The sequence below is a fragment of the Mus musculus genome, chromosome 2 (genome assembly GCF_000001635.26).
Source record: "Mus musculus strain C57BL/6J chromosome 2, GRCm38.p6 C57BL/6J".
NCBI lineage: Eukaryota > Metazoa > Chordata > Mammalia > Rodentia > Muridae > Mus > Mus musculus.
The window spans coordinates 37,584,865-37,609,271 of NC_000068.7; the positions used below are offsets into that span (position 1 = coordinate 37,584,865).

The window sequence follows — 24,407 nt, forward strand, 5'->3', positions numbered from 1 at the left end:
TCAAATTACACCAGCTTTGGAAGTCAGTATATGGCACATGGAAGAGAGGCGCCTTCTGAGGCTCAGAAGCCACAGGGTGAAAGAATGTTAAGGAAGGACCAGAAAAGAAAAATTAAAAAGACTTGAGGAAAACATGGATGTAACTGAAGAGTCTAAAACCCAAATTTTTTAAAGAAAGTCTCTAGCAATGCTTTAGTAGAATTCATCTTGTTATTTTGTGACTGGCACACAGACTCAGGTATAGCAAGTAAGTCAAGTGTGCTACGCCTAGGTTAATCAGCTGGCCCCAATTTGTCAGGATGAGGTGTTCAGGACATTAAGAAGCTGGAGAAAGGGCAAATGCCAATGGTCAAAACAAAAAGAGCCAGTCTGAATTCAGAAGGAAATATAGATAAAAACAAATACTAATCCTGAACTCCCACATCTGTGATTCCTATAGTTCAGAATATGGAGAAGCCTGGGTCACATGAGTGGGCGAGGGATACAACCAGGCAAAGGACTTAAATCTGGGCTCTGCATTTTGCCCAAACAAAACTTCTTGAACACATTTGAACCTTGCCAAACTATTCAAATTCTACACTTCAGTATAGCAATGTCTTAAGGACCTATAATTGTCATCAAAATAAAAATGGTAAAGCTGATGTGTGAAGAGGAAAAGGCACAATGTGAAGGCTCATGTAGAGGATCCATGCCACAAACAGCAATGCATGAAGGACCTTTGCCTTCCGTGTGCATGCACACCTGGTTGGGCTGTGTGGACAGACAGACAGACACACGCTCACACACACACCCTTTGCTCTCTTTCTCAGTGACAAGCATCCTATAGATGATGGCTGATTCCGTAACATAGAGCACCTGAGTTACAAAAAATGTCTAAGAGCATATCACTGACTCCAAACCTACTGCCTCCATTGCCACATAAACCTCATTCAAAAGTTATCCAAAGGGCCATTAGGATTCATTCACATATCTGCTGGTATTTTTTATTTTGACAAAAAAACTAACCAACCAACCAACCAAAAAAAAAAAAAAAAAAAAAAAAAAAAACCAAGCAATAGGCCTAGGATTTTCTAGCATCAGCTACTAACTTTCTGCAAAAAACTGACTTTCTGCAAAAAAACAGGTAACATTGGCAATGAAACCCATTATCTCTGTGGGACTAATGACATCTATCTATTCCCAAAGCAAAAGGTATAGCAAAGACTAATGGGTACAAATTTGAAATGATGACTTTGTTTTCTTGACTCAAATCACCCACATTCATAAAGTTCTATACACAAACTAACAATGTGGCCATGTAACTGGCAGGTGGTTGGGCTAGAAACTGGAGTGTGGCCCTTCAGTAGCCTTTGAATGGAGTATAGGCTGGCTGTAAGAATAATTACTTCAAATATATAATTTCAATATGGTCAGAAACAGGCAATAAGAACAAGCAGTTCTCCAATCAGGCAAAGCAGAGAGAAGAGCAACTTCGACCAAACCAAGAACCACAAGGTTGTGGCATTTTCAGAGGGAATTTAAGTTGGGCCCCTTGAATGATCAGATCTGAGATCCTCGAACATGTTTACTGAAACTCTGGGTACAATGTTTTGAGTTGCTGTGACAAATTTGCTAAGAGGAGGAATCAGTAAGGAAGTGTACATACCATATGCAGGGGCAGCTGTGCTGTAACCATATGGGGTTCCGTAACCTGGTGTAAAGAAGAGGGCAGCAATCAGTCCAGGCCCAATTGTCAAACACAACCTGGAGACCTGCAGACTCTGGAAGGCTAATAACACACTACAGAGTAGTCCTAGTCCTGCTTAGTTGCAGAAGCCTCCTCACACTGTGACCTACACAGATCTTCTTAACTTACTTATCCTCCCCATCTGCTCTTGTTCATCTGTGTTCTCTCCTCTCTCCCTTTTCTTTCTCCTCCCTTTCTTCTTTTATTCCTCCTCCATCTGTACTTCTACGCTGTACTATAATTTATGTACTTGTCTCTATGCCCCACTAAAGTGGCAGACATCAAATTTTATCTTTGCATCACCTATACCTAACATAATAAACAACTGTTAACCAAAATAATACTTAGAACCATTGCAATTACCAATTTCCTAAAAATGGAGCACAGGACTTCCCATGGCTCCTTTTAGAAAACAATGCCAGAGCATGCTGTAGCCTGAAATGCCGCTAAAGAGAATGCATGGGTCAGGTCATTAGCCCAGTGATAAGGGACATTACTTAAAGCATCTGAACACCAAGTCCTAACACAAAGTCTCTCCCTGAAAGTTGGTAACTTGATAGATCAGTTTCTCTTAGATATGTGTGTGTTTGTGTGTGTGTGTGTGTGTATTATAAGTAAAAACTACTAATAAGAACACAAATGTTTTTGAATTAGTTAATTCTCACAGTAATTGCTCACATATCCTTATACAAAAGAGCACCTAATTTGCCATATTCCCATCTTTTCAATTGGTAAACCCAGGCTTCTTTATAGTGTTCCAGTAAAGTTGTTTGTTTGTTTTTCGAGACAGGGTTTCTTTGTATAGCCCTGGCTGACCTGGAACTCACTTTGTAGACCAGGCTGGCCTCAAACTCAGAAATCCGCCTGCCTCTGCCTCCCGGGTGCTGGGATTAAAGGCGTGCACCACCATGCCTGGCTGTTCTGGTAAGGTTTAGCTACACCATGTTAACAAAAACTGTAATTTTCTGGGGTCTTTCTGGGCAAACAACCTAAAATTATATAAATATGAAATGGTTTGGCCAAGTTCCAGGGGAAACACTGTAACTTGTCTCTTAACTATGACAAAGTGCACAACAGTAATCCAAGCACCACAAATGCTGAGGCAGAAGGATCCAAGTTTGAAGCCAGGTTACGTAGGCTTCATGCAGTAAGGTTCCAGGGCATCTTAGACTATAAATCCCGTCTGAAAATAATATACAGAAACAAAGCAGCCTGGGTGTGGTGGCTCAAACCTTAAATATCAGAGTTGGGAGGCAGAGGCAGGTGGATCTCTGTATATACAAGGTCTATAACCTAACAAATTCCAGGTCAGCTAGGGCTATACTAAGATCCTGACTAAAGGTACAATACCTCATTAACACTACATAAATACTTACTGAAATCTAGATTTTTTTTTTTTTTTAATCTCAACTGTTTGTTCTGGAACTATTTATGTTTATGCTGATCAGAACAGCTTATCATTGAGACTAGAATCAAGTATCAACTCCCCAGGACTACTACCTCCTCTTTTTCCCTATATTGCATCATGCTCAGTCAAACATCAGTTCCTTGCCTCATCTGACCCTGAGCATTCACTGGGCCACAGGTTAGCTCTTAGTCACCTTTGCTCAGTTTTTATAAAGCACTAAAGTGTATGACAGAGAGATGACCACTTTTCACTTTGCACTACATTTAAACTATTTAACTGGGGACTCAATCACAGTCCATACTAAAACTGTAGATTTCAAAAGGATACAGCAATAGCTAAGATAAACATAAGGAAAAGCAGAGAGTAGCAGAGGGCAAAATAAAACTTTGTGTTTTCATATTTTATAAATGTATTCCAGGGAATGAAAGCTATTTCCTTAAGCTACAATGTCAAAAATTTTAATAAAACCTCCTGAAAGAAATGAAACTACTAGTTAAGTTGGCCATTGATCAGGTCACTAAGATTCTCTGAGCCTCAGTGTTATACACAGCAGCTAAATAGACAAGAAAGTTAAAGTATATATAAAACACCTATGCCAGTCCCCAAAACAAATGACAGAAATTCATTCAAGATCTAGATTAACATAAAGTTAATTTTTTGTCCAATAAAAGAATTATTTTCTTTTTGGTCTGGTTAATTTTTTTTAAAGCTTCAGAAGACAGGCCTTGTACAGAGGTCAAAGTAATGGTTTAAGACAAAAGCCCTTTATGAACAGAAGCTGACAATAAGGATACACACATAATCCCTCTCATCACTATACTAAACATAGCTCCATAACCCTGAGGCAGGAAGCAAATAACAGAAGATCTGGCAATGGTAGATTGTTACCAGACTTGAGCCCCAAAGGAACACACTACCAAAACACAGGCTCATCTCAATAACCATTCCCAAATAAGTCTAAAGCTATTAATTTTCAATAAAGAAAGTATAGAAAAGTATCTTAATGTTAGACACAAAATGAATTAAAAAAAAATCCATGCCTATTTCCTTTCACACATATTTTAGTATTCCTTATTCCCATGAAAAAGCACAATTGAACCCCTAGTTCATCTAGCTGAAAGCCATGACAGCATCCTTCAAACTTTTTACTCTTCAGTCTAAATACTTCATCTATGAACAATGCTGCTTTCAATAATTTGTTCACATCTTTTTATCCATCTACCAGTTTCCACCACAGTAACACATCTACCACAGCCTTCAAAGCTTGTGCCATTATGCCCATTATGTCATTGCATCTCCTCTTTGCCCTATAGGAGGAGGAATATTTATAAATAACATCTGATTTTGCTGTTCGCTCCTTCAAACCCCTGATGACTTTCCACTGTACTTAAGATCTGAAGACAAAATCCAAACCATGGATCAGAATCTAAGTAACTTCATATGGAAAATAAAGAACGCAAACTGTATACAGCACTCTTTTCTGAGATGTTCAGGGCTTCCTGACATTTAGGAAATTTCCAGAAATTGTGCTAGCATTCAATAAACTTGCCTATGAAAGGGTCTCAATTCTCGATCAGAAAGCCTATAACAATAGTGGGTCTCTACACATGGAGTTTGTTCTTTCATGCCAGCCTTCTTGGTGAATTCCTACTAACTCTCCACAATGCACTCCAGTGTCAATTCTTCAGGGAAGCCTTCATGGACCAGGTAGGTCTTTTACGTTCCCATAATACTATGTTCATTATCCTCCTCAGACTTTCCCAGTTTTAAGTTTGGTTACTTTCTTACCATGCCTCACCTTCCACAATGTAAGCTCAACAAGAGTAAAATCTATATCTGGTGTCTTATAAAGCAAGAAAACTCTGTGTAAGACATTTCATCCAGGGATGCAAAAACACAGTGAACTAGTAATTCCAAAGTAGTATTATTCATCATACTTCCCAAATGTCAACAACATGCACAGTGAAGCAATTCTAAGGGCGATCTTAGACTAGGAAAAACAAAAAGGCCAATAGCTTTAGCAATGCTATTACCTGCGTCGAAGTCCTTACTCTGCTGCTTGTTTCACCCAGACCTGTCTGCCTTACCTGTAAACTAACTTCCACCGAAGGAAACATAGAGGGTGAACAAGTAAAGTAACTTATATGGAAACACTTGGAATATAACAGGCTCTAAGTAAGTTGTGTCTACCCTGTAACCCCTAACAAACACACACACACACACACACACACACACACACACACACACCCCTCTTTTTTGTTTTGTGTTTCTTTCCTTTGACTATTCTCAAATACTGAATTTCATAAATGCTAATTTATAAGTCAGGATTCATCTCTATTAAAAAACTCGGAACTCCATAGCAATTCTGGTATGGTATCCTCACAGAACACACTCCATTCTACTGCCCAAACACCATAATTTGTAGAACAGGTTTTTAGATTCTCCTGTCAAAATATATTCCTATACCCAAGGTCAGCCATGATTCTTTCTTTTCCCTCCAGAAAGGCTATAGTTACTTAGCAGATCCCTTCTGAAGTTCTATATACTCCTACACATGTGCAGTATTTCCAGAAACCACATAGAACTCCAGAGAATAAGGAAATGCTGTTCAGGCCTGAAATCAAGGAGGTCATTTGATCTTTAGTAAATGGCACCAACCTGGAGCTATATATCCAGGAGCTGCTGTAGCCCCCACGAATGCTCCCCTTGTCAGAGTTCCTCTTCCTCTGCCCCGAACTGCCTGGACTGCCGCAGATACTGCTGTATTCACAACACCTTTTGCCTGTAATAACAGCAATAATAATTTCATCATGGAGAAAAAGAACTTTCTAATTCTCATCTACTACGGGGCTTCAGCTAAGACAGTAAAACATCTATAGTTAGTCTCTTCAGTTGACCATCTGCAAAACAGATATGGCACCTAACTTAAAGAACTATTCTGAAGAATGTGTTAACCATATGAAAATATTTGAGTAACTATGTTTCACTAGTGGGTTACCTAGAAAACAATTAACATTCAATACACAAATATGAGTGGCCAAATTATACCCAAAGTCATTTTTAGGTCTCATACATAAAACATTGTTTCTTGTATTAAGCACATGAATTTTATGGCTTCTAGTGTGGAGATTTTCTGAAACAAAGTGGGAAAGACACAGTCTATCTTCAAGTAATCAAAGTAATCAGATTGCAGTGACTCAACATAAATCCAACTAGACTTCAGTAGCCAATTAATAAATAGTTTAACCTAGAATAAACAACTTTTTTAGAATGCTGATCATGCATGCATATGTGTCTCTGTGTGCATGTGTACACACCACATGCATGACTGGTGCTTGTGGAGGTCAAAAGAAGGCATCAGGTCCCCTGGAACCAGAGCCACCAGGTGGGTGCTGAGAACCAAATGCAAGTTGTTTTCAAGAACAAGTGCTCTTAACTACTGAGTACCTGAATGTAGGCTTTGAAATACTAAAATTTACTAATGAAGTGTATGATGTCTTATGTGGTAAAAACAAACCAAGTTGACAATGATCTTTCTACTTATCTAGAAAATACCTTATCCTACTTTTTAAGTGAATCAAAAAAAAAAAAAAAAAAACCACTATCCAGGTGGATGAAACATGCAACAAAATGTCCATGGCCTTTTGCCACAGGACTCCCTGGTTTAAAAGGAATCTATCTCTGCTCTCAGCTTCCTGGCTGTGACTACACTGGGCCAGCCGCCGCCGCCTCCTCCTCCTCCTCCACCACCACCTCCTCCCACTCCCTTCCTCCCTTTCCTCCTCCTCCTCTTATGCTTTCATCACCCTACTGAGATAGACTAAAGATGAGTCAGTGTCACCTGCCATCTGAGAATGTTTATGGAGAAGTGACTACATTTGAATAAGAAAGACACCACCAGCACTCACCTTGCTGGGCCATGGATTACTGAATTTCTAACTAGCTGATTTCAAATATCAATTTAACACACAAGACATCTCAAACAACCAAAATTAAAATCACTGTTGTTTGCAGATTCTTTAAACCCATCACAGGGGTCACTGTTGCAGAGATCACCTTCACCCTCTCTAAGAGAATGGCAGACTGCCCTAGAAAACTCAAAGCAGCCAAACTAGAGTTTCAAGTCAGATCTCAAGCCAAAGAGAATACATTTTCTACTACATCATGGGAATTACCTAGTCTTCCTTTTTCGAAGCAGGAGATTCATAAAAATACTTACAATCAAGGAAAATAATCTGTGCTCTAATACAAGAGCATATACCAACATTTCAGAGTACAGAAGGGAAGCTTGGGGGGTGGGGGGGGCGTGGAGGGGAGCTGGCTGCAAAGACAGTGTAACAAGTCCAACTGTTTCTATGATTCAAAATCTAAAAAACTCACACAGGGCTCCCTAGTGGATTAAGCTCTTTAACAAATGTGCAATACTGTTATCACTGTAAGTCTCCATAGTTCAATCAGAAAAGCTTTCTTTAAATAATGGTACCCACCCGGTAACACACAGAGTGGCTATGGATCATGGGAACCATACTAACCCTCCTTGTCTTATAACTGAATTGGAAAGTAGTGGTACGCTGGGAGGAACTCCTCCTACTTGGAAAAGCCATTTGCCATGTACCAGCAATCTCACTTTAACTACAATTATTAAGGCTAAGCACCAGAGGTGGAAAAAAAAAAAGAGAGACTGGTGATTGTCCTGTTTCTATCACCTTAGATGTAGAAGATCAGCTATCTCAAAAAAAAAAAAAAAAAAAAAAAAAAGCTAGATGAACAGTTTCTCATTGTCAGTCTTACTTCCATAAGACCAACATTATCTAATCAGCTAGAAATATTTATGATCAACATCTAAGAAAAATAGAAAAGATCTGAGAATGGGTGCATATCCAGAATTCCAGAACATAGAAGACTGAGGCAGCAGGATCCTAAGTTAAAGATTGGCCTGTGCTGTGGAGTGAGAACTTGTCTCAAAAATTCCAATCTACCAGCTAACTAACCAACCCAGCCACCTAAAGCAAAGCTAAATGGAAAAAAATTAATAATAAGCAGCAGCAGCAGCAGGAGGAGGAAGAGGAGGAGGAAGGACAAGAAAGATTTAACAATGGGAAACTAAAGGAATGTGTAATTGATTCCATGATTTTCTCAATTGTTCTCTATCTCTGTTTATCTTACATTTCAGATCACAGTACTATAAACACTCTGAGAAACATCCTAGGTGCCTTTTTTTTTTTGGTTTAAATACCTAACGTATTTATTTCTATCATACAAATGTATTCAGACATTAGTATCACCCCCAACATTCAATATGAGGAAGACAATTTGTCTTATATTTTACTCTGATTATCTTTTCCCCTCGTGTCTAAAAATGTCTTTGTGATATAAAAACGAGAGGGTGGAAAAATCTTGTGCTAATGTATATAATTAGCTACACACACTCTCTCTGTCCTTTCTTTACCCTCCCACCCTACCCCTGTAGAAGAGCATGGCACTACAATTCCCAAATCACCTCCATTATTCACTATACCAACAATAACTTCACTCCCCATAAAATTATGGGCATAAATCAAAAGTCCACTGAAAAGATAAGTATTGTCTTAATATGTATTATTCACAACATATCCCAGAGAAAAAAGTGTCAAGTCACTAAGAGTAAGTAATTTTAGCCAAGTGGTAATGGCACCTGTTTTTTATACCATTACTAGGGAGGTAGAGTTCAAGGCCACCTAGGTCTACAAAGAGGTACTTCCAAGATAGCCAGGGCTACACAGAAAAATCTTACCTCAAAAAAAGCCAGTAAACAATTTCACAAAAGACCAAAGTGGCACAAAAACAAATGTGAAGACAGAAATCGCAAGATCATCTCAATAGATACAGAAAATGCTTTTCAAAACGTTAAATATCTCTTCATGATTTAAAAATTTTTTAAAAATTTCAATCTTACTTGCCATGGACTGGGACCTCCGGCTGCTGTGCTGAGGTCAGTGATGAGGTCTCTCCTCAACAGGGGCAGCACTTGGACAGTGCTGGCCTTACCAAGCTGGCCCTGGTCCCATCTGCCTGCTGAGGTGGCCTATGAAGTGACACAGGTATGAAGGTGACACCCACCCCCCTTGCCACCTGCAGCAATCAGGAGAGTTGGTCATTGGGTCATAAAAGCAAGAGGCCCTATACCTCACCTGGGCAGCACAGTAGAGCTGGCCTGGGTAGAGGGGGAACAGGTAAGCCTGCCTTCTGCCTATGGTGGCAATGGATAGCCTAGCCAGGGCAGTGCTGGAAAGCTTGCCCTGGTAGTGCAGATGAGGGAGAGCTAGGAAGTTTACCAGCTCAGCTATCACCCAGGCCCAGATCCAAGGAGTTGACCCAACCCAATATCTACATCGTCGATGAACTGTTGAGGCTTGTGAAAGGGCCAGCCCTGCTGTTCCAAAGCTGAAGGTTCTCCATAACACAGGGCAACAACAGAATAAACAGTAGGAGGCCTGGTGAGGATCTAATATTGATAGTGTGACAGGAGCCAGAAACCTCAAACCAGACCAATGACTCATTGCAATGAACATTTCAAAAGTAAAGATACATGGACACAGGTATATATCATAGGACAAACTGTGACACACTACAGCTTCCATGATGAGTCATTTTTTTTAAGATTGATTGATTGATTGATTGATTGTATGTAAGTACACTGTAGCTGTCTTCGGATAACCCAGAAGAGGGCGTCAGATCTCATTAAAGATGGTTGTGAGCCACCATGTGGTTGCTGGAATTTAAATTCAGTCAGTGCTCTTAACCACTGAGCCATCTCTCCAGCCCCCATGATGAGTTTTCTATACTTTCATTTATTTTGTTTGTGTTGTATTTGGAGGAAGTTGCAAGGCAGGAGGCAGACATGAGGGGACAGGGAGATGAGTGGGACTGGGATATATGACGTCAAACTCCACTGGCATAGGAAATAAACTAAAGAATAAGCAAATAGGGCTGCGTGAGATTAAAAACCATCCACTACACAGCAAAGAAACTGTCATAAAAATGGTGCTTAGACAGTGTGTAGAATGAAAAAAGTCTAGGCCAAATATATATAAGATAGGGAATTATCAACAATTTGTAAAAAAACTCTAAAAATTAAATGCAAAAAAAAGTACTTAAAAACATAGGCTAATGATCTGAATAGACAGTTATAAAGGGAAATTATGAATGGTCATAAATGTTTTAAATAAATGTTCAACACATTCTTTTTTCTTTTTTTTCTTCTTTTTTTTTTTTTTTTTCTTCGAGACAGGGTTTCTCTGTGTATTCCTGGCTGTCCTGGAACTCCCTCAGTAGACCAGGCTGGCCTTGAACTCAGTATTCCACTTGCCTCTGCCTCCCGAGTGCTGGGTGTTCAACACATTCTTAACCATCAGAAAATAACAATAACTACACTGAGGTGTCATCTCACCCAAATCAGAAAAACTACTGTCAAGAAAGCAGGGCTAGAAATGTGGGTAAGTACTAGAGCATCTTCCGAGCATGCCCAACGTCTTCAGATTTATCCCATCAGTACTACTCTACCACCCTAATAACATACACAGAAACAACAAATTCTAGCAACAATATAGACTAAGAATCATTATTCATAGGGCCTGAAGAAACAGCTCAGCAGTTGGGAGCACTGGCTAGTCCCCTAGAGGATCCAGAGTCATTTCTAGGATCTTCATGGCGATTCACAATTGCCTTTAACTAAATTCCAGGGGATCGACAGTACCAGGTATATACATTGTGCACATATATACGCATGTAGGTAAAATACCCATACACATAAAATAAATATTTTTAAAAGAATATTTATTCACTGCTAGTAGTAACATAAGTTTGGTAGCTACTATGGAAATCATATAGAGGTTCTACAAGATACTAAAAATAAAACTACAATATGTAGCACAGCTATACCATACATATAAGTATATACCCAAAGGATTCTAAATTCTAAGTATGGATACTAAAAAGATACTTGTACATCTCTATCTATTGCTGTAGTATCTACAATAGTCAGGATACAGAATCAGCATAGAAGTCCATCAACAGACTAATGGATAAAGAAAATATGATGGGTGTATGGGTATGTGTATACAAATACACACATATACATACATACACAGGGGTATTATATTTAGCTGTAAAGAAAACGACATTATGTTATTTCCAGAAAAATGGAGATCATTATGTTACCCAAAATAGGACAATTTGGAAGAAGGAAATGTACCAGCAGTGGGGAAGAGGATTGAAACAGAGTGATGGCAATGGGTTGGGAAAAAAACAAAGTACAATGAAAAATATGTATAGAAATGTCATAATGAAACCCATTACCATATATATCAACTAAAAACATGATGGGGGTATGGAAATGGCTCAGCTTACTGCTGACTTTTGTTCTCACTATCTACTTCCGGTTGCTCACAGCTGCGTCTAACATCTGCACCTCCAGCTTCAAGAGATCCCACACCGTATTCTGGGATCTATAGGCACCCACACACTATGACATACATTCAGAAAGACAAAAATAAATATTGGTTGGTTGGAACTTGATATGTAGACTAGGCTAGCCTAGAACTCACAGGAATCTATCTACCTAACATCCCAACTGCTGGGTTTAAAAAAAATAAAATTTAAGAAGACAATAAAAGAGGAAATAAATGGAAAATTTGAGATTATTACAAAGGTTGCTTAATTCAAACCTGAGGAATGATCTTCTTTTTCTTATTATTTGCCGCATTGGGTCCAGAAAACAGCTTCTCCAGGGCAGCTAGTGCTGCACTTGCCTTGGCCACTTTCTTGTTTGGACCTGCACCTCTGAATTTCTGTCCATCTACTTCTACCTGAAATTAAAAACAGCACTTTAGAGTTATATCTAACAACCCCCTCTGTGTAGTTTTAATTAAAACCATCCTAGGGCTAGAGAGATAGTTCAGCCGTTAAGAGTACTTGATGCTCTTGCAGAGGACCCAGGCTCAGTTCTCAGCACTCACATTGGGGTTTACAACCATCTGTAACTCCAATGGAAGGGGATCCAAAAGACAGACCAATGATACACATATATGCATGCAGGCAAAACATAAAGTAAAATAAACAAATCTGAACAATGAAAAGCTTAAAAATCATAAGGAAGAAAATAAGTTAAGAAAAATAGTGTTCTTAAAATAATGAAAGCTAATGGAAGTCTAAAATGCATTTTACTAAACCCTAGAAAAAGCAAGAAAGTAACCTTTCAACAAATCCAAAAGAGATAGCCACACAGACAAAAATAACATCAAAGATAACAAGAAGCAATAATTACTATTCCTTAGTATTTCTTAATATCCATGGACTCAATTCCCCCAATAAAAAGACATAGGCTAACAGACTGAATTCGTAAACAGGACCCAGCATTTTACTGCATACAGGAAATGCACCTCAGTGACAAAGACAGACACTACCTCAGAGTAAAAGCTGGAAAACAATTTTCCAAGCAAATGGTCTCAAGAAACAAGCTGGAGCAGCCATTCTATATCGAATAAAAGCAACTTCCAACCAAAAGTTATCAAAAAGGAAAGGAAGGACACTTCATACTCATCAAAGGAAAAAAAAAATCTATCAAGAAGAACTCTCAATTCTGAACATCTATGTTTCAAAGGCAAGGGCACCCACATTCATAAAGGAAACTTTACTAAAGCTCAAAGCACACACTGCACCTCACACAATAATAGTGGAAGACTTCAACACCACATTCTCATTAATGGGCGGGTCATGGAAACAGAAACTCAACAGAGACACATGGAAACTAACAGAAGTTATGAAACAAATGGATTTAACAGATATCTGCAGAACACTTTATCCTAAAACAAAAGAATATACCTTCTTCTCAGCACGTCATGGTGCCTTCTCCAAAACTGACCATATCAATCACAAAACAGACCTCAACAGATATAAGAAAATTGCAATTATAGCAACAAAAACAACAGAAATCCCACATACACATGGAAGCTGAGCAACGCTCTACTCAATGATAACTTGGTAAAAGAAGAAATAAAGAAATTAAAGACTTTCTAGAATTTAGTGAAAATTAAGGTACAACATACCCAAATTTATGGGACACAATGAAAGCAGTGCTAAGAGGAAAAATCAGCTCCAAGTGCCTCCAAAAAGAAACTGGAGAGAGCATAGCAGCTTAACAGCACACCTGAAAGCTCTAGAACAAAAAGAGGCAAATACACATCTAGAGGAGTAGAAAACAGAAAATAATCAAACTCAGGGCTGAAACCAAGCAAATAGAAACAAAAAGAACTATACAAAGAATCAAAACCAGGAGCTGGTTTTTTGAGAAATTCAACAAGATAGATAAACCCTTAGCCAGATTAACCAGAAGGCACAGAGACAATATCCAAATTAACAAAATCATAAATTAAAAGGGAGATATAACAACAGAAACTGGGGAAATTCAAAAAGTCATCAGATCCTACCACAAAAGCCTATACACAACAAAACTGGAAATTCTGGATGAAATGGACAATTTTCTATATAGATACGAGGTCCCAAAGTTTAATCAGGATCAGATAAACCACCTAAACAGTCCCATAACCCCTAAAGAAAGAGAAGCAGTATTACAAGTCTCCCAACCAAAAAAAGCCCAGGAACAGATGGGTTTAGTGCAGAAGTCTCTCAGATCTTCAAAAAAAAGACCAATATCAATACCCTTCAAACTATTTCACAAAATAGAAACAGAAGGAACAATACCCAATTCATTCTAAGAATACTCAGCTAGACTGAGTATTCTCCCTTGAAGATAGAACAGTTTCTGCCTAATCAGGAACTTGTCAAAATTTCCTTTCATTGAGGACTTCAAAAGAGATTTTTTTTCTACTTCTATCATGTTTTATGTTCCCAATAGATTTTAAAAACTGGTTGAGTCAATATTACTTTTAGCTTCAGAAAATATCATGTATATTTAAGAGGCCTTAACTATTATAAACTATTTTGATGACTTAAAAAATGTCAATACTGAGCTATATATGTTAAAATAGATTTTATTAGTTTACTAAAAGTAAAATAAAATAAATAATTAAAAATAAACTTCAAGAAAATAAAAAGTAAAGTGGGCATATATCTAGGTACATACCTCCATTACAAAGCGCTTGTCATGGCTTCCACCAGTTTCTGAGATGAGTTCATATTTGAGACCTCTTCTTTTTTCATTGAGCTCCATCACAGGATTTTTGCCACTTGCTGTGAGGATAGGACCCTGAGTTCTTACCTAAAAGGGACAGGGAAGAGAGGTTGAACACTGAATTTCTTTTCAACATAATTATGTTAAAAAGTAAACTCATTAATTCTACTTTAAAACATTTAAGAACAAAAATGAATCACCTGATAGCAAGACATTAATCATAGGTGAGGAAAACTCTGTAAGGTGTAAATATTGTAGTAACCTGAACAGTCTGCCTTTGAAGGAGAACTGTCCCATTCAACCTCTAAGGTTTGAGCTATAATTGTTCATGTCCTGACACGGCAGGGAACTAACAAAGCAGAGACAATAACAGCAATTTGCTTGATGCCTTGAAGGTTTATTATTGTTTATTTTTAGGTATGCAAGAAATAACTCTCCATTTTGCATGTGGGAAGCAATGTCTCTATAAGCCTTTTGGTCCCCCTAAACAATCTGAAGACACCTAATGTAAAAATACAGGATATAAACTACAGATTCTGAAGAAATAAAAATAAAGGCATACATTCCCTGGTATATGTGTTACAGAGGAGGTAGGTGCCTGCTGTAGAAATGCAAGAGATCGATTTCTGTTTTAGACTGCTGAGGTGAAACCTTTGAATGTCTGCTATGTGTATGTGTTTCCTTACCCCACAAAAGATCATTTCTTCAAAAATATGTGACTTCTTGCTATTATTCCAAAGCCAATTCTTTAGAGAGGATGCAGTCAACACAGGCTCCTCCCAAAACTTAGGTTTATTCCATTCTATTATCTGGAATCACTAGTCCACACAATCCAGGACTAACTCTTATTCTGAAATACACAGTGGGCAGTCTATTCACACATTAAATGGTGAACTTGTGCACCTCATGTACCACAGCTTGGCAGACACCTCAAAAAAATCTGTTTCCTCTACGAGATGTTTTTTAAGTTTTTATCCTAAGGTTAATAGTGTTAGTCTTGATACATATCATTATGACATTTTAGAAGTATTCCCATGGCCAGTATGTGCTCTAAATTAAAGTGTATGTATTTCTGCATAGGTATGTTGACAGATTCTTTTCAGGAATTCAGTAAAAGAAGATCAAGATGAAAAGCTACATGAAAATGATTGTCTTTATAAATATATTCAGAAATAAATCTAACACAATTAAGGTCGAACATCCAAATGTGGCAATGCTCCTATAATCCCAGCATTTGGAAGGTGGAAGCAGGAGGGTTACTAGTTCAATGTCAACCTCCACCACACAGGGAATTGGAGGAGGCCAGCCTGAAAAACTAGAAGCTCAATCTCAAAAACAAAACAAAACAAAACAAAACAAAAAAGTAATCAGAGAGTTCCAACTGTGACTCAGTGGTGTAGTGTTTGCCTAATGTGCACAAGATCTAGGGTTTGATACCAAGCACCATCCAAAGAAATAAGGCAGAAAATTAGTAATATATGCCTCTATGTGAAAGAGCTTATTTTTTCCACATCTCTAAGGTTTTCCATAGCACTCACACTACTTTATTCTCAAGAAGAAAAATTTACAAGTATACCTCTAAGGTACTGGAGGTCTCAGTTGTAGAATTTCCAGTATTATTGCTTGAGTTTGAAGATACTGTATCATTTTTGCTTTCATTATCTGATTTTTCATCGGAACTGATACATTCAATATCTGCATCAAAACCTGTTGGGTATCCCATTGCCTGTAAAACCTGTACAAATTCCATTAAAACATTTTTATTGGGTTACCAAATATGAAAAAGGATAGCTGAAATTCTGAGATAAAAAGTTTCAGAATCTGTAACAGTTTACTAAAACCCCTATGAAGAACAAGAATGGTGCTACAAATGTAAAAGCTTGGTTTAGTCCAGTCCACACTTCAAGGTAGCACTACATGAAAATGGGAACACATACTCAGAGTACCTAGCCTAAAGACTTAAGAAATACAAGCCTAAAGGTACTGCTACTTCATTTAATCTGGAGGTGAATGAAAGAGAACGTACAGCACAGTCAAGCTCATCCAACGAAAAATAGCACCTGAAAAAAAAAAAATTAAACTAGAAAGAAGACTTGAAAGCCTAATACTATCACTCGCCTTTGGTCTTCAATTTTTGCAACTGGAAAAGATGAAGATTAGATCAGCTGATCTCTAAAATCTATGACACAACCATGAAGAAAAATTAGGCAAAGAATAGAACTGAGAGGTTTTTTTTGTTATTGCTTTTTTTTGTTGTATTTGGCTGATTTTGTTTTGGGTTTTACCTTCAAATCAGTTTACAGGTGTGTTTTTATCCATCTCTGAAGACTTCATAGCTTTTTGGTTCTGGGGTTTCTCAGTTTTCTGAAACAAAGCTTTCACGTACTGCCTATTTGTGCTTGTATGCAAGCATGGATGTGCAAGGCACAATCATTTTTGAACTCTCTTTCCAGATTGCACTGCTTTTATAATTAAAAAAAAAAAAGGGCCAGCCTGGTCTACAGAACTAGTTTCAAAGCTACAGAGAAACTTTGTCTCCAAAATCCAAAAACAAACAAAAAGGGAAAGCGTATACTGTATCCAGCTAGAAATAATGACATTCACTAGTATGTTTTTAAATCTCTTTCAAAGTAGGTTAATAAGCCAGGCGTGGTGGCGCACACCTTTAATCCCAGCACTCGGGAGGCAGAGGCAGGTGGATTTCTGAGTTCGAGGCCAGCCTGGTCTACAAAGTGAGGTCCAGGACAGCCAGGGCTATACAGAGAAACCCTCTCTCGAAAAACCAAAAAAAAAAAAAAAAAAAAAAAAAGTAGGTTAATAATACTTTGTGAGTTATTAAAGCCTTTCTACTTTATTTCAGGGTCTTGCCATGCTCACAACTGAGTTATTCTCTCAGCCTTTAAATAAAGCAGTATGTCCACAGATAGAGGGTTAGGGTCTAAAAGATCAGCTTTTAGTTGGTGAGTATATAAGCAATGTCATACTTATCCATTATACCAACTATACTTAACAGGTGACTCAAAAAGCTGTTACAGTGGCCAAATAAAAAAAACCTTTGTAGAAAATGGCACCTGTATATAATATTTTATCTGTATAGATAAAACAGTAATACACCAAACAAAGAAGGGTGCTTAAATTGAACTCTGTACAAAGCAAATTTGAAATTAACTCATCTGGTTCATATATGGAGAACCTAGTATTCTCATCATATATAAATTCCTTGTGTTTATTTGGCACTAAGGCCAATAATTCCTTTTAGCATCTTTAAGTTATAAAAGTACTCAGATAAAATCCTCAAAATCATTCTCTCTAAAAAAAAAATATTCTCAAGAACAGAGCATGGGCTGGAAAGATGGCTCAGCGGTTAAAAGCACTGACTGCTCTTCCAAAGGTCCTGAGTTCAAATCCCCGAAACCACATGGTGGCTCACAACTATCTGTAATGAGATCTGATGCCCTCTTCTGGTGCATCTGAAGACAGCTACAGTGTACTTAGACATAATAATAAATAAATCTTTATTTAAAAAAAAAAGAACAGAGCATCACCACGAACAATGTATCATGTAAAATATCTTTGCCTTGGAAATATAATACTGACATATTTGGTTTTTTTCTATTTTCTAGACTGCATATTATGTTACAACAACAAATATGATCCACAGGTGAAAAAGGTTTCTATGTTACTGTCCTTAAAGTTTTAAAGACACAGGTAAGCATTTTATAAGAACTAAACAAAGGAAGTACTAGTCAGTAAAAGAATACTGTACCTTCACTGCCACATGAAGCTTTGCTGTTTTCTTGGATGGTCCTGAGGCTTCATATGTTGTGCCATCCACATCTACAGACATTGTGAAGACTGGGGCATGGACCGGGCCAGATTGTGACAAAAGCTTATACTGAAGCCCGGGCCTGATCTGATTTAATCTCATTAGTGCATTCATAAGGTCTATTGCTTTACTATCTAGAACTATGAAAGAAAGAGAAATTAAGATTAAAAATAAAACTAGAAAGCCATTTTGCTTCAAACTATACATTTGTAGATTCTATTAACTACTATAAATTACCCATGTGATCCATCTAGAAAGATGGATCCGCACTTAAGAGCACTTACTACTCTTGCAGAAGATCTGAGTTCAGTCCCCAGCATCCACATGGAGACTTATCACATCAGTAACTCCATTGCTAGAGTACCTGAGGCCTTCTTCTGATCTCTGCATGTACCAGGCATGCACATGGTAAAAATACATACACACAGGTAAAATATTCAGACATAAAATAAACAAATCTAAAGAATGTTTTTACATTTCTCATGTATAAATGAGAAAACAATTACAAATTCAATCCAAAAGTAATCTTTAAATTTCTTATACATTATAATAGGTTTTTTTTTTCAAAGATTTATTATATATAAGTACATTGGAGCTGTCTTCAGACACACCAGAAGAAAGCATCAGATCTCACTACAGATGGTTGTGAGCCACCATGTGGTTGCCGGGAATCAAACTCAGGACTTCTGGAAAAGCAGTCAGTGCCCTTAACTGCTGAGCCATCTTTCCAGCCTATCACATTAATTTCTATTTGTCAGCATTGATGTCTTAAGCAATGAAATTTAGAAGTTCAAAGTTCTTCAATTACCAATTTTGTTGACTAAGGTCTATTCTTAAAATTCAAAGTCAATGCAATTCTTCCTTTCTTATTTTTTCTGAGCTATAAACCTTCTCTACTTCCCACCATAAGAATAAAGATTTACAAACTTTTCCTTAAGTTTCGTTTCATCTTCTTGTTGGGATCTTTATCATCCCCCAATCCATCTTCAAATGGCCTCTTTAGAGCTGAAGACCCAGCACCTATAAACAATTACAAGAGCTTCAGTTATAACCATGATCCTTATTTAATGTTTGAGTGAAAAAATCTCAAAAATCACAAAAAGATCACACAAGTTTTCTAAGTGTGCAATTAAAGCCGTATTTATAATCTAGAATGTGCAATGTTCTTTTGAAATCATTTATTAACATTTTGTAAATACCTATTCAATATTTATTCAGGTATGCCCACGTTTATGACTATGCTATAATCTGAATATACTATACTAAAACTTATATGCAGAATATTAATTCCCTATGCAATGATGGTTGAGAAGGAGTTTATGCGAGAGACAAAATCATAATAAACATTAGTGAGCTTGTAAAAGATGCCTGAAACAGACTGCCTGTTCCCTAATGTGAAGACATACAATAGGTACCATTTGTAAAAATAAACTAGTACTAAGACTGGGCAGGGGCTGGTGAGATAGCTCAGCGGTTAAGAGCACTGACTGCTCTTCCGGAGGTCATGAATTCAAATCCCAGCAACCACATGGTGGCTCACAACCACTTTTAATGAGAAACCAAAAAGAGAAGAACCTATGGGCCTCAGGGAGCAGGGCCAGACCAAGAGGGAGAAAGTGAATGGGGGCTTGGGGGAGGAAGACTGGGCAGTGATGGTGAAAACTTTAATCTCGACACTCAAGAGGCAAAGACAAGCAGATCTCTTGTATGTATGTATGTAGGCCAGCTTGGTCTACATAGTGTAGAAAAAAAAAAAAAAACACATAACCAGGTAGCCAGACATCAACCCCGCTGAGCTCAGTCTTAAGCTTATAGACTTCCAGCTTGCATAACTGTTTAGTAATAACCCTTTATCATTATAAATTACCCAGTTTTAGGTCCTTTAGTACTGAGACCAAGCAGACTAGAATGGCATATATTCATCACATCTGTTATAAACATGAACAGAAAGTCTGTCATCTATGTATCAGATGATTAAAAGTAGTTACTGTTAGAAGAATTTATCTATCCTTTCAATTATTTCTAAATTGCTTATAGCAATAGTAAACATATTAAAACCTTGTGCTTTTTTATAAGTCTGATCATCAAATTATAAGTACTTTTGCAATTATAATTATAACTCTTCTGCAAGATTTTATGCAGTTTTCTATGGGGCTTTTCTCCCATTATCAACTTCTTACTTTACTAGAAGAACATTGTGAATAAACATTTTCTGTGTCCTTAACTGCATTTTGCAGATAAAAGGTATTTCTTATTTCTCTTCTATTTTATAAATAACCTTCTATTTTCACTTAGGAATACTTAGGAACAACATAAGAAGAAGAAACTGATTGATAAAAGCAACCACTTAACAATGCCCCCAGATGAAAATAAGAGCTTTGTTGCCCAGAGACTACCCCACCTGGGGATCCATCCCACAACCAGCCACCAAACGCAGACACTATTTCATATGCCAGCAAGATTTTGCTGAAAGGACCCTGATATAGCTGTCTCTGGTGAGACTATGCCAGTGCCTGGCAAATACAGAAGTGGATGCTCACAGTCATCTATTGGATGGAACACAGGACCCCCAATGGAGGAGCTAGAGAAAATACCCAAAGAGCTGAAGGGGTCTGCAACCCTATAGGTGAAACAACAATATGAACTAACCAGTACCCCCAGAACTCCTGTCTCTAGCCACATATGTAGCAGAAGATGGCCTAGTCGGCCATCATTGGGAAGAAAGGCCCCTTGGTCTTACAAACTTTATATCCCCCAGTACAGGGGAACGTCAGGGCCAGAATGTGGGAGTGGGTGGGTAGGGGAGCAAGGCCGGGGGAGGGTATAGGGGACTTTCGGGATAGCATTTGAAATGTAAATGAAGAAAATATCTAATAAAAAAAATTGAGGAAAAAAAAGAGCTTTGTTGCCCAAGTTTCAAACAGAGGGAGAGAAAAGGTGATCAGCCTGCCTAAGAACATTAATGAATTCTGTCTTCAATTTAAAAATAAGTTACTTCAAGAAAAAATATATAACAGTGAAATTCTCTATTTTTTCATTATCAAGATTTATTGTCCCTTGGCATAATCACTGAGTTGAGCAGTTGTTTGAGTCAATTATTTTATAATCAGCTCAATCTTGATGTTCACCAACAAAAAAACCAATGTCTGCTTAGTGTTACTGTCTCGTCTGCATACAACTGTAAGTATGTCAGTCTTCTGGAGCTTTAAAAAGGAACTATGTTTATTCAATCTTTTCCCCACTCATTACCTGTATTAAAAGCAGTTCTTTAACTGACTAGAAATTCTAACCTGGTTGAATACATGGATTTAAGTATTCCAGCTCCATGTAAAGAACACTGTGGCTTCATCTTATCAACCTACCACTGGAAAAGAGCTCATGATCACAGTAATCAGGAAAAACACAGGCTTACATTTAGCAAGACATTTTAACCTTCCTAATCTAGTAATGAAATCACTTCTAAGGCAAAATATTTTTCATAAAATATAAGTGCTCACCAACATAGGTCTGATGCCATCCCCTTAAATCATTTACATGGAATAACTTAATCCTCACAAACACTCAAAAGCCAATACCTCTTTATCATTCCCAATATAAACTCATGAATGCATTTATTCAATAAGAAGCATTTTCAGCATTTGCTGTGTGCAGGCAATTACAAGTATTTAACATGTAACAGAGACAAACATACCCCTGTGTCCTCAAAGAAAGTAGTCATAACAATTCTATGGGTGGCTGAAAAGTACTAAATAACATAAATATTGTTCAAAACTCAGACAAATAAATCATGACATATTCATAAAAGATACTACAGAGCTATTAAGATGAAAAACTAATGCAACACTTAGAATAATTTCAAACAATAGTAGACAAAAAGATGAAGTCAACAAAAGATTAAGCTGGTACAGCTCAATTTCTAGAAAGTTTAAGGCAAATTAAATTACTGAAGAAAGCACATTTAGGTGGTACAGCTAGAGAATCTAGGAAAATACTGTCCAGAAATCAGAACCGTTAATTCACATTGCAAGCACATAATAGGATGGTACCTGAGGAACAGACAACACTGTATCTCTTAATTATGGCAGTGATTATATAAATAACTTTTTAAAATAATTCTTTGGAGGGCTAGAGAGATGACTCTATGGTTAAGAGCATCAGGTGCTCTTCCTAAAGACCTGAGTTCAATTCTCAGCACCCACATAACAGCAAACTATGAACTCCTGATCCAGGGGATGTGATGCCTGCCTTCTGGTCTCAGCAGGCACCTGGAAGGCATGTGATACACAGACATAAATGCAGGCAAAACAGCCATATACATACTATTTTTAAAAGTACTCACTGTGTCAAAGTTGCAGCAGGATAGGGTTCTAAACAAATCACTGAATGTGGTAAGGCAAAGGTTACAGGCAATACTTGAGTAGTGATAAAGAAGAAAGCTTAATAGAACATGCTCAAATCACAAGAAAAAGTTCAAAAATGAAGAGCTAAAATACGAGGCTGTTGTTTGCCAAAAGTGGTGTTTTTCAAGATCTGAGAAATGGGACTTTGTGAGGGGTAGAAATTAAGAGGGAATTTACTTTGGTTTATGAAAATAACAGCGAATATAACTCATGTTGCAAAAGAAGAGATAACTGCTAAAATATCTATTTATAGAGCAAGAAAATACAACATACTACACAAACCAAAAGTCTTATCATCAAATAAGATGCTACATAGATAAGATAGTAGACAGAATGGTGAGAATATGTACAAGTTACTGTACACACTATTGCTCGATAAAGAGAGAAGCAAGAAAGGTCAACCAATGAGAGGAGGAGGTAACTGAGGAGCTATGAAATGAGAGGTGTTTAAAGAGTTTTTGAGGAATGAGACAACTCTCACAAATAGTCCCCATGTGTTTTTTCTGCAATCATGTTTAGCAATGTGCTATGGATAGAAAATAGATTTCAACTACAGATCCAGTAAGAAGGATCAAGAAATAGAAGCTGTATTGCAGGGAGGGATTATAATGATAAGCCAGAGAACACGGAGTAAAGACATAAGTAAGACCATGAAGAGAAATGAGGGACTATCACTGCTGAAAATGAGCCCACACAGTCTCTACAGAGAGGGGCTAAAGTGCAGGAAAGATAAAGTCTATGGCAGGGAACTGGAATATGAAAGAAAAGCACTATAAGTGAACACAGAAATTAAAAATTATATAAATATAATCCTCTCCCTGAAACCACCCACCCCAGCCACTGAGCAAGCTAGAACCACATGATGTCCAAACCCAGAATCTAAACCAGAACTCTAGATAGAAGAAACTCCTGGAGATAATCTATTGACCTTCCCTGAAATTCAAGTATTACTCAATGGATCCACAACCTGTCAAGTTAGAATAAACAGCAAAGATCTAAACACCTATTCAACAAAGACAAGACCAGGTATCCTAAACACCTCAAAAAGCCTAAGTCAAGTTGCCTAGATATCATCACAAAACCACAAACAAGAACAACTAAGAGAGTATGCCCTGTCTTGAAATTAACACCCCAACATAATATTCCCTGTGAAAAGCAATTCTGCTGATGCACAAAATAAGGACTTTAAAAATGGCATTATAAATATATTCAAGGAGCTCAAAGATGATATGAATAAATACATGTCTAAATAAAATTAAAAAAACAAACCAAAGAGTTGAATGAGAACAAATATGAAAATACAATTTGATGTATACTCTCTGAAGAAAAGCCAAACAAATAAAATTAATTATGAAAAACTCAGTGAAAAACTTTAGGACAAAAGCTCACCAACATACTGAATCATATTGAAGGGGAAAATAACATATCTCAAAGATGAGGTAGAATGAATGAATCACTCAGCTGGGGGAAAAAAAAAGTTAAGTCTAAAAAACCAAAGAACAAATTATCCAAGAAATGTGGGATACTATGAAAAGACCAAACCTATGAATCCAAAGTATAAAATAAAAAAATTAAAAAAAAAATACCCAGGTCAAAGGCATAAAAAATATTTTCCAAACACAGTAAAAGAACATTTCCCAAACCTAAGGAAAGAGATGGTATCAAGGTATAAGAAGCATACAGAAAACCAAATAGGCATGAAGGAGTCAAGGGTGGGGATGGCAAGCACACAGATCACACCGTGACACACAATGATGAAAACAATAAATACACAGAACAAAGGAAAGATATTGAGACCAAGTCACATATAAAGGCAGGCCTATCATAGCAACAACTGGTTTTTCCTAAGACAATTGATTTGATTTTATATGCATTGG

At 37.4% G+C, this 24,407-nt stretch overlaps 1 protein-coding gene across 23 annotated transcripts in view; it reads right to left on the reverse strand.

The window, feature by feature from the left end:
* The window catches only part of Strbp (spermatid perinuclear RNA binding protein), a 134,011-nt gene that overhangs the window by 14,997 nt on the left and 94,607 nt on the right, over nt 1-24,407 (reverse strand). For all 23 annotated transcript variants that reach the window (NR_166614.1, NR_166615.1, NR_166612.1 and 20 more), the window contains 7 exons: nt 19,058-19,150; nt 18,071-18,270; nt 15,881-16,039; nt 14,257-14,391; nt 11,840-11,980; nt 5,793-5,916; nt 1,646-1,690 (listed from right to left, as the gene is read on the reverse strand). Coding sequence is in view for 13 of the 23 variants with exons in the window: in NM_001379314.1 (NP_001366243.1) it covers nt 1,646-1,690; nt 5,793-5,916; nt 11,840-11,980; nt 14,257-14,391; nt 15,881-16,039; nt 18,071-18,270; nt 19,058-19,150 (897 nt within the window). In the remaining 10 variants the exon portion in view is untranslated. The remainder of the gene's footprint in view (nt 1-1,645; nt 1,691-5,792; nt 5,917-11,839; nt 11,981-14,256; nt 14,392-15,880; nt 16,040-18,070; nt 18,271-19,057; nt 19,151-24,407) is intronic.